The sequence below is a fragment of the Barbus barbus genome (assembly GCF_936440315.1).
Source record: "Barbus barbus genome assembly, chromosome: 12".
Lineage (NCBI taxonomy): Eukaryota > Metazoa > Chordata > Actinopteri > Cypriniformes > Cyprinidae > Barbus > Barbus barbus.
In genome coordinates, this window is record NC_136740.1 from 31,020,495 (window position 1) to 31,032,834 (window position 12,340).

Sequence of the window (12,340 nt, forward strand, 5' to 3'; positions counted from 1 at the left end):
TTTTGTTAATATTACAACTTTTTAAGTTGTAATTGAAACTTTTTATCTAAATAACTTTTAAATTTATAATTATAACTTACCAAAGCATGGCTTTGGTTTTTCTTACTTGGTGGAAATGGGCTTCCATTGATACATTTTCTGCCCAGTGGTTTACTTAAGCTGCCCAACCTGGCAACCATGCGCACATGCTCTTTCTTGTGGAAAATGTGCTGTGATGAAAACACAGGCAAACATGTCAATTCTTGATTTGACATGGAAGTTCTTGATTTATGCTTACGGAAGAAGTGCAATAATTCTGATGAAAATTTTAAAAATATATATATTTTTTTTTTTAGCAAAATAAGTTCAAGTTCAAGTTGAGCTTTATTGTCATTCTGCTACATGTGTGGACATATAGTGGAACGAAATGTTGTGTCTCGCAGGACCACGGTGCTACATACTAGTTAAACATAAGATAAACATACAACAATGCAAGTATAAGAGAGAAAAAAAAGAGCATCTGACTATACATATACTATAAATACTATCACTACTATACCTAGTTGCCTAGACATACACAAACTGAGACTCTACAAGAACTTTACATATATACTGTACATGAAATTGTGCAAAAAGATAGACATAAGAATAAAAATTGTATATATATTTCATACATTAAATTGTTGTGCAGATTAAAGAGAGATTTTGTGTAAACATTGTATGTACAACACAGTATGTAAACATTATTTTGTAGTGTAATGCTCAAGTAAACATTTTCTTATTGAGTCTTTGTAGCAGGGAGTGTTCATAGAAAGTGTCTAGTGTGCATATAGTGGGATGAGTGCGTTACTACAGGTGGTTTGTATAGCCCACTCACCTGTGACACTCAGAATTGCACTTGGGAAAAGTTGTCAACTGTATTAATGAGTTGGGTGTGTGGGGGGTCAGAGGGGGACAGGGAGATTGGAGTTAAGAGCTCTCACAGCCTGGGGAAAAAAGCTGTTGAGCAATCTGACAGAGCGAGCTTTGATTCTCCGGTACCTTCTACCTGATGCTAGGAGCTGGAAGAAGGTACCATAATCTTGATTAACCGTTTAACCATTATTGTGCAGCGCTACAACTTCATTAGAAATCTGTGATGCAAACATGAAAAGTAAATTAATAATCTAGAAAAGTAGTTTCATTGTGATCATCCATCTAACAAAATACTTAAACGTGTAAATATAGCAATATTTCTCCAAATGAGTGCATTTTTTACTCAAAGCTCTAATGAACATTGTTTAGTGAAGCCATTTGAATGCAAATAAAGCAGAGCATATGTGACTGAGTTTATGATGTCCATAACTATCGATTGATTTTACTTGTTGATTGTGGACACCTGTCATAAATTATGAAATTACTGTCACTGTAACTGAGTTTGATCATAAATGGTGTTTAAATATCAATGCTGGAGTAATAAATATTTCTAATGAAATGCAGATTGTTGAGATAAAAAGAGTGATTATGATAATAATGTGCAGTGAATGTAAACAACAATCAGTGATCGTTGTAGGTTAAGAGGTTAAAATCTAAGTGAAATATGGTTTACAATCCATTTTACTGTTACAAATGATTGAACAGGACTTGACTTTATCCTTAGGAAATGGATTAGATTGTGAAAAGTGGGCAGAACATGTCAGAAAAAGTCACTTTCTTTCACAATAAGACCAGGAGCAGTCTGATTTTATATCAACTGCAATGTTTTTTTTCTGTCTACAGCCACCAAACTGGGCCCGGAGGCGTTCCGCTTCGATGCAGGAGCCGAGGCCACAGCCACCCGACTGAGTGACCGCTACTACATCCTGAGGCCAGAGGTCATCGAGAGCTACATGTACATGTGGCGTTTGACCCACGACCCCAAATACAGGGAGTGGGGCTGGGAGGCAGTGGAGGTGCATGTGTATTTCAACATTTAATGTCAATATTTAGATTATCGGTCAACAAATGTGGTCGATTATTGGTCAATAAATTTACGATTCATATCACAAATGAATAGATATAGATAAACAAGTAAAACAGATATTGCCTGCTTGGTGGTTTACAATTGTTCTGACGATGGATGGATGGATGGATGGATGGATGGATGGATGGATAGACAGATTCATAAATGGTCAGATAGATAGATGGATTGATAGACAGACAGATTCATAAATGGTCGGATGGATGGATGGATGGATGGATGGATGGATGGATGGATGGATGGATGGATGGACGGATGGATGGACGGATGGACAGAGATTCATAAATGGTCAGATAGATAGATGGACGGATGGACGGATGGACAGACAGATTCACAAATGGTCAGATAGATAGATGGATGGATAGACAGACAGATTCATAAATGGTCGGATGGTTGGATGGATGGACAGACAGATTCATAAATGGTCAGATAGATGGATGGATGGATGGACAGACAGATTCATAAATGGTCAGATAGATAGATGGATGGATGGATGGACAGACAGATTCATAAATGGTCAGATAGATAGATGGATGGATAGACAGACAGATTCATAAATGGTCAGATAGATAGATGGATGGATAGACAGACAGATTCATAAATGGTCGGATGGTTGGATGGATGGATGGATGGATGGATAGATTCATAAATGGTCAGATGGATGGATGGAAAATTCATAAATGGTTAGATAGATGGATGATAGATGGATAGACAGACAGATTCATAAATGGATGGATGGGTGGGTGGATGGATGGATGGATGGATGGATGGATGGATGGATGGATGGATAGACAGATTCATAAATGGTCAGATAGATAGATGGATAGACAGACAGATTCATAAATGGTCGGATGGATGGATGGACGGATGGACAGACATATTCATAAATGGTCAGATAGATAGATGGATAGACAGACAGATTCATAAATGGTCAGATGGATGGATGGCTAGACAGATTCATGAATGGTATAGACAGACAGACAGACAGACAGATAGATAGATAGATAGATAGATAGATAGATAGATAGATAGATAGATAGATAGATAGATAGATAGATAGATAGATAGATAGATAGATAGATAGATGATGAATCAGTGTACGGTTGAGGATCTGTGGTGTTTTTCACGGCTCTTCCTCACATTATCTCTGGTAAATGAACGCTCGGCTGTAGCTGTTATATTAATAAAGCTGATGTTAAAGTGTGGCGCTCCTCCGACAGGCTGACATGTTAATTATTAATTAGCAAATGTAATCATTAATTTGCTATGTCAGGTCTTCTTTTATTCAGCACTCAAATCTAGCGCTAAATCTTCTAGCCAACTTTAAAGTGACAGAAATAACAGCTCTCCTGTTTTAAAGTATGTCTCACAAATCGCTCGTTTCTTCTGCCCGCAAGAAACTGTAGCAAAGAAGTCTCTTCTGCTCACTAAGCCTGCATTTATGTGATCAAAAATACAGTAAAATTGTGAAATATTATTACCATTTAAAGCAGCTGTTTTCTATGTGAATATGTGTTAAAATATAATTTATTTCTGTGATCAAAGCTGTATTTTCAGCATCATTACTCCAGTCTTCAGTGTCACATGATCCTTCAGAAATCATTCTAATATACTGATTCAAGAAACATTCTGATTATTATCAATGTTGAAAATAGTTGTGCTGCCCAATATATTTTTAAAAACTGTGATACATTATATTTTTAGGATTCTTTGGTGAATGGAAAGTTCATAAGAACAGCATTTATTTGAAATAGAAATTATTTATTTATCTTTAATTATCTAAATGTCTTTACTGTCACTTTTGATTAGCTTAAAGCATCCTTGATGAATAAAAGTATGAATGCAGTATTGATTTGGAAAAAATTGTCTATATGCATAAAAGTTATTAAATTAAATAATTAGTTGCTTTTTATTATTTGTAATAACTTTGCTACTGATGTAAGATTACTGGAACTATATAAGGAAATGTCACATGACCTATATTGTTTCTTGGCACATTAGGATTGTAAAGATTGTGATTGAATCGTCCAGCTCAAGCGGTTTGTGTTCACAGGCGTTGGAGAAGCACTGTCGTGTAGATGCAGGATTCTCAGGAATCAGAGACGTGTACGCCTCCACAGTCAGCCACGACAACATGCAGCAGAGCTTCTTCCTATCCGAGACGCTCAAGTAAGTTCATTATCATGTTCCTGTTACACCTTCCTGAATCAGACACCCATAGATTTAATCATTAATAACGGTACAAACGGACAAATGCAAATAATGCAGGAAAAACAATCAGGATGGTCAAAGCAAGATGAAATAAATAGATCATGTTTTACTTTATTGGTCCAAAAAGCACAAAAACCCTACAATATATGACTTTTGCGCTGCATTTCATGTCTTTTGAGTCATTTAATAGCTACTAGTGACTTTCTTTAACCCTATCAAGCTTACTGTATCATATTTGATGCTCAAATTTGTAAGGCCTCGTCTAAACGATCAAAACTTTGCTGTTAAACCTGTTACATACACATCTACTGCATGCCTTCTGTTGTCTGATTTGATAGTTTAGACTTTTTTTATCAAAATATCTTTGTGTAATTGTACAAACGCCCAGTTTCAGCTGGTGTTTCACGTGCCTTTTTGCCGTCAAATCTTGACTGACTTTCAAGTAAACGTCAGAATAACTGTAGTCATATTTCCAGATGAACACTTACTGGACTGAAGCAGCTCGGCTTTACTTTATCCTCCATCAATCATTTTTTAGAGAAATCAGTGCGTCTCAAATCAAGATCTTTTGAGGAACGTTTATTTGTTCATCTCTCAATCATCATCGGATTGCATTGCATTATGTGTTTGGATCATTTAAATATCATCTTACTAAAACATATTATTGGAGATATAGAGTGACGACGGATGTTGAGATCATTTTATGTCAGTATCTGCTGTATCCTGTTATAAATATCTCATACTTTTTGTCAATATAAATATCAGCATCTGCACCAGAATGCATGTTTTTGCTCAGTTTGGGCCTCTAAATAAAATTCAGTGTTATTTTAGTGTAATTGAGAAACTATTTTGAGTAATTTTTATATTTTGCATTTTCGTTTTCATTTTAAAGTTTTAGTAATTTAATATTTTTAAGTAGGTTTTTTTATGAATGTCTATTTTTTATTCAATTTTATTTCAGTTTTAGTTTATTTTAGTACATCAAATTTTTTTATATAAAATGACAAATATTGCCCTTGCAACTAGATTTTAATTATTTTATTTTAACGTTTATTTAATTTCAAGTAACGAAAATTGTTTTTATATTTTAATTTTAGTTACCGTTTTAGTTACTTATAATAACCTTGAAAAAAATGTAGCTGTGTATTTCCTCCATCTTCTCACTATATCATACTCTGAGCCATAAAATATTGACGTATAAATATCATACTCAACAAAAAACACTTGCAAATATATATTTTTCTGACTATTATTTCATGTCAAAGTAAAGTTTAACCTTGACATGAAATGACAGCCACAAAAATATATATGTATGTATTTAAATGGAAGCGTTTATTGACAAAATGGTGCTTTTTATGTATTTTTGGAGCATGACAGCATCTGTTCACATTCACTTTAGAAAAGTATGCAGTGTCAAATCTCCTTTTGTGATGTTGGAGGCATATAAAAGCAGACTGGCATTGATGTTAGTGTTAATGCAGTGCTATGATGGTGATATCTTGACACTTTCCTGAGTTTTGTTAACCCCGTCTGTATACGATTGCAGATACCTATACCTGCTGTTCTCGGACGATGATCTCCTGCCGCTGGAGGACTGGGTGTTTAACACGGAGGCTCATCCACTGCCCGTTATACGCAAGAGCTGCCTGCAGGAGCACAGTGCCACACAAGACCATGGACAGACCAACCTGGAGTAGTATTTAGCCTACCATCACTCACACACACACACACACACATGGATCCTGACATGGATTCTCAGCTCCTTTCCTGTAAAGGATCTCTTCATATATATATCTCTTCATATATGATTGTATATCTCTGAGCCGAGGCTTCCCGCTCTCCTCGGTGGGCGGAAGCCGGCGCAATTTTCCGTGGACAATCAGTGAAACGTGACTTTCATGAGAAGAGCACCTTTTTTTCTTTGCTTCTTTCCTCTGTGAGGAAAAAAACGAATAACTTGCAGCCCCGAATCTGTGGGAGGAGTGCCGTACGATGGCGGGCCATGCTGAGCGAAAGAGAAAACCACTTTTTTTCACGTCTCACCTGTAATTTATCTTTTCTTTCATCCTTTTATTGTGTATTCCTTTCCCATCTCTTCTGCCAAAGCGTTTGCTGTCTTTTTTTATTTCGTTTTCTCTCCCAGCCCGTGATATTTTGTTCTATCTAGTTTCGAGTCCAATTCTGTGCTATGATTTTTTTATTATTTCAAGGACTGAGGTATTTACAAACCCCACAAAAGGATCCTTTGTGAAATGTGTTGTACAGAATCCTTTGGTTTGAACAGGAAGTTGAATGATGTCATTGGCAGGGCAGGATTATTTTATGTGATTTTAAACTTAAGCTGCTTTTAGTTTTTTTTATGCTTCAACTGCATTGTGAGCCTCGGTGTTGTGCACGACATGCCATGTTTCAAAGACCAGCATCACGAGAGCGGAAAAACACTCTTGCACTGATTCTTGGCCACTAGGGCTGGGCGATTATATATTGAATATTCATTATATTTTTGCAATGATTTTGCACGCAATTATTTTAATGTGCTTTTTTAAGTCAGACTAGTTTCATGGTGGTTCTTCAGTATCTAAAACAGCATTTAAATTTGATTGCTTTCCATGAATCTCTTCAAACTGTCCATTTCAGCGAATGGGTTCAAAACTCTAAAGCAAAGATGCATTAGCATCATCACTCAACAAAGCTGAAATAATTATTTGAATTTTCTTTTTAAATGTGCTCATTAAGTTTCATCATCACACTAGTTTCATAATGATTCTTCACACTGTAAAAAAAAATAAAAAAGTTGAGCATCTTAAAAATTTTAAGGCAACCAGCTTCAGCAGATTTTTGAGTTTTCTCAACTTGATGTTTTAAGTTTATACAACAAAAAGTTGAGAATCTCCTACAAAAATAAGTTGAGAGCTCAAAAATCTTCTGAAGCTGGTTGCCTTCATTTTAAGTTGGCTCAACTTTTCTTTTCTTTTACAGTGCAGTATTAAAATTCAGCATTTAAGTTCAATTCCTTTCCATGGATCTGTTCAATTGTAAAGCAAAGATGTATTTGTATCATCAATCAAAAAGGCTAAAAATTGTGTCATTTTAATGTGCTTTTTTAATTTTTTTCATTGTTTCCTAAAGATTACATCATCAGACAAGTTTCATGATCATTCTGCAGTGTCAAAAATAGCATGCAAGTCTGATTAATTTCCATTAATGTCTATTCAAAACTCTAAAGATGTATTTTGAATCATCATAAAAAATGCTGGAGATTGTGAATCACGTAATTATTTTAATTTGTCCATTATACTTCTGAAAAATTGTGTCTTCAGACTAGTTTCATGATTCTTCTACAGCATTTAAGTTTAATTCACTTCCATGAATCTAACTCTATATGCTTTTGCATCATCTTTTAAAAAATGCTGGAGAACATGAATCATGCATTTATTTTAATTTGTTCATTAAGTATTGCATCATCAGACTAGTTTCATGATTCTTCTTCAGCATCAAAAGCAGCATTTAAGTTTGATTCATTTCTGTGAATCAGTTCAGATCAAACAAAGATGCATCAAAAATGTTCTCAAAGTCTCCATTGGGTGCTTTTTATTTAGTTTTAGTAGAAATATCTGTAGGTAAATAGTGCTGTTTATGACCATGTACTGTTATACTGGTGCGTATAAATGAAAACGATTCAGCTGTGAATAACACATTGTACCGTGATTAAATGAATTCTTCAGATTTCTGCCCAAAATCAGCACAGAAAATGTGAAATTGCCTGCTTTTTTAGCACTATCGCCCAGCCCTGTCGGCCACAGTCGTCTCAAAGCATCGATGGTGAATGCAAATGTTTATTTTTCTGGGGTTTTTGTCCCCGAAGCAACGGCGTCAGACGGTAATGGTGGAATGAATGTGAATGATTCATGTCATTAATTGTTCTCTCTCTTTCTCTTTTCCAATTTTTATGGACGTTTATGAAAGACTCGCTCTTTTCGTTTTCCTCAGGTGTTTCTGTACAAGTTTTGATTACAGTTATTTGCACTATTCATTACGGTAGTGCCGATCATTGTTAATTTGAACATCTTCTGTCTCTTATTGTTGAATATTTTCAAATACTGGTAAAAGATCTGTGTGATTTATACATTTAAAACGAGTGTACAAATGCTTCAAGTGTCTTTCTTTGTATTCTGCAGTTTCATAAGCTCACATTAGCTTTGAAAACATGGTATTAATCTTTGACCTGCATAAAGTGCCACTTACATCCTCAAAATACTGCACATGATTCATAGGTTTGGTTTGAATAATCTGCACTTTGGTGTCATTTTAGTTTTTATAAAGCATTAGAGCCACAAAAACAATCATATCTATTAATTACCGGTTTTATATTAGTACCGTTGAGATACTAATATAGATTTTATTTTTATTTCAAGTTCTTTTCTATTTTTACATGTTTTTGTACAATATTTCTAGTAATTTAGTTGCTTATGCCATTTTATTAGTTTTTCATATCTTATATACATGCATATATATATATATATATATTTATTATTAATTTAGTTTATTTTAGTGCATCAAGTTTTTTATAGCATTCATCAATATATTTTATCAGCCATTTTATTATTTGTATAATTTGTATCAGTTTTTATTTTAATTTTTTGTGAATTTATTACATCAAGTTAAACTAAATGAAAATGTTGCCTTGGCACCTAGCTGGAAAAAGTTTTTTATATATATTTTAATTTATTTTTGCCATTTTATAATTTTTTTATTAACCATTGTATTGGTCAGTTTGAGTTATTTTAGTACATCAAGTTAAACTAAATGAAAATCAGCCCACATCACATAACTAGTGGTCACTGTTACTCATTGTCAGCTCTAAATGAATGACTTTTGGTTGCTTTGTCACCACAAAACACTCCTTATTTTCTTTGTCGTCTAACTGAATTGCAAAAATAATGACTGTTTCAAACAGGTTTCCCTAAACATCTTGCCATTGGTCAGACAAACCCCAAACTCACCTCATTGGTTGACTCAATGTGATTCTCAAACAAACAGATCAAGGTTTTGAAGGTGTCACAGCGTTACACTTTCCTTGGTTATAATTACTTTGTCTGCATATTAATCTGGCTGTATTATAACATCCAAAAACTGCACACTGCTTTAAGAATGAGTTTTTATGAGACTCGGAGATGAACGTTAGTTTCTGAAGCATCATCAGCGTTACTCTCCAGATCGACCAAGCGGCTCGATACAGCCATCCTCTCGGGCTCAAAACAGCTATGCAAGTTCAATTCTGTTAGTCGTTGCATTTCACATTATACTGCATTCAGAGTTTTTCCTCTGAGGGCTCTGTAACAGAGCGATTCATAACCTGCTCTCTTCTATACATTCAGTGAAGCCGTACTGAGTGCTGAAGTTTGTTACCAGCAATAGCATGAGCATATTCACATTTGCATACATGCATAAAGTATGTTTCTGTCCTTACCACACACCTTCCTGTATGTCTCCTCTCTCCTGTCGAAATTAACCTGAACTGGCAATGGTAGCCATTTACCTTCAGTAATGTGATGCATGAGTGAACCAGCTTATCCAATTATATCCATTTTATTTTATTATTATGATATATTTTATTATATATTATGTAATATTATATTTATTATTTTGTCGTATTATATTTTAAGCCCATTGTTATTCCATTAAATAGTATGCACTGATGAATCGTTCATAAGAAGAGTAACATGAATTTAGCAAGTAAAAGGATTGATTTTGAAATTTTATGGCATAAAAACAGCATTAAATTAAATTTATGAAAACTAAACTAAACTGTAACTCTTATGAAATTTTGCTATATTTCAAATATATAATATACGTATATAAAAGGTGTTATTATATTATTTAATATATTATATTTTGATGTTTTTATGACAGAAACAGATTATCCAATAAGATTGTTTTAAAATTGTATTATATTTTTATTTACTTAATTGTATTATTAATATTATACATTACATACATATACATTATATATATATATGTATTATTATTATTGCTAATAGTAATAATAAATGAATTTCTTAAATATACTGTATATTAGTAATATATTTTGATATTAGTGAAACTAAGAATAATTAGGTTATCCTGAGATTTCTTTATTTTATTATATTTATTTTTTCTTTTCTTTAGTATTTTATTATTAATATATTACACATCATAATATTAATATGTATGTGTGTGTGTGTGTGTGTGTACACACACACACACACACAATCAGATAAGATGAGTAACATGATTTTAACAATGGATGATTTTGAACTTCAAAGACATAAACAGCATTAAATGAAGTTGTTATGATAGCTGGAGTAATAAATGTCAGTGTTATCAGCTCCTGGAGTCCCACAGGTTGAGTTAATGAACGCGGTGTGAGGTCGGAGGTGTGTGACAGCATCAACAGCGCTCATATCTGCTCACAGGAGGTTGATTATACTGTAATTGATGGGGTCCGTCAGCAGGATAAGCGCATTTCCAGTAATTAGCCCAGCTAAATTAATGGCAGGGTTTTGTTATGCTACCTTTCATAAACTTCTGTAAATTTATTGCCATGTACAGTCATTAGATCAACTTCAGCTCTGGGCTGATATTAGTTATGTTAATTGCACTTTTGTGAATAGTTTTGATTTCCACTCAGGGCTGATCAATCTTCCCCTCGTTTGTTCATCACAATCACGGGAAAGAGTCTGGATCGATTATATTTGTTAAGTTCACTAAATTATTCTTCCTTGCTCCAATAATGTAATTTATGGACTCATTATGAACACACATCCTGTATTATACTGATTCATAACGCTTTGCAGGCCCAAAGCTTGAAACTTATTACAAGTAAAATATGCAATACAAAATGTGATGATTTAGCTGCAGAAGGAGAGATAAATCCTTTAATTTGTTGTGCTGCATGTTAAACGCGTTTCTTTTGACTCCTCTCTGGATATCAGTCTGTGACATAAATGTTCAATTTTCCCACTTTGAGGTTTGTGTGAATCACTCACGGTAATAACAACAGCATGGACAGGCATAAGGGAAAATATTAGCAATAAAAAGTCAGTTTCACAGCTGTTTTGGGATGATTATTAGATATGACACATGAACCAGTCTGTAAATAATGACAGTTTTCATTCTTTAGGACTTATCCTTTTAAAGGAATGGTTCAGCCCAAAATGAGAATTTGCTGAAAGTTCTCAGGCCATCCAAGATGAGTTTTTCTTCTTCAGAGTTGGAGAAATGTAGCATTGTATCACTTGCTCAGCAATGGATGTTCTGCAGTGAATGGGTGCCGTCAGAATGAGAGTCCAAACAGCTGATAAAAACATCACAATAATCCACACCACTCCAATCCATCAGTCCACCAATCCAACTGTTGCTAAAATAAGAGTTCTGTATACAAAATATTGCTTCCTTCAGTGAAAAAGTCATCTGTGAATCAGGAGAGAAATCTGCACAGATCAAGCAGCGTTTAGAAAGCCAAAACAGCTCGAAACAAATATGTGGCTGAATTTTGATGTGAGAGACTAAAGGAGATGGATTTTTTAATTGGAGGAAACGTTATTATGGATTATGGACTTTGGCATTTTAGCCAAAAGCGTCTTAATGATGGATTTGTTTCTTACAAACATGCATCTTTTGTCTTCTCATGATGTTCACTGATGGACTGAGTGGTGTGGATTAATTGTGGATTATTGTGATGTTTTTATCAGCTATTTTGACTCTCATTCTGACGGCACCCATTCACTGCAGAACATCCATTGCTGAGCAAGAGATTCAATGCTACATTTCTCCAAATCTGATGAAGAAACAAACTCATCTACATCTTGCATGACCCGAGTACATTTTCTGCAAATGTTCATTTTGAGTGAAATATTCCTATCATTAGTAAGTATTATAATGTGTAATATTCAACTGATTTTAGAGTGCAGGCCAGACTGAATGCATTCTACTGCATTTTCAAATATCTTTAAAATGCATTATGTAATATAATTTTGAATTGCATTATGCAATGCATGATAAAATGCCTGAAGTGAAGCTGCTGTGCAGTTGTTCTCACACACACACACACACACACACACACACACACACCTCTAGTTCCTGTTGTCAGTGGCAATGACCAGGGAAAGC

At 34.3% G+C, this 12,340-nt stretch overlaps 1 protein-coding gene across 2 annotated transcripts in view; it reads left to right on the plus strand.

Moving 5' to 3' along the window:
• LOC306878076 (mannosyl-oligosaccharide 1,2-alpha-mannosidase IA-like) overlaps positions 1-8,339 on the plus strand; it is a 224,818-nt gene extending 216,479 nt beyond the window's left edge. For both annotated transcript variants that reach the window (XM_079430174.1, XM_079430173.1), the window contains exons 10-12: positions 1,738-1,910; positions 4,032-4,147; positions 5,736-8,339. In XM_079430174.1, coding sequence (XP_079286300.1) covers positions 1,738-1,910; positions 4,032-4,147; positions 5,736-5,886 — 440 coding nt within the window. In that variant the 3' untranslated portion in view covers positions 5,887-8,339. The remainder of the gene's footprint in view (positions 1-1,737; positions 1,911-4,031; positions 4,148-5,735) is intronic.
• The last annotated feature ends 4,001 nt before the right edge of the window (positions 8,340-12,340 follow it).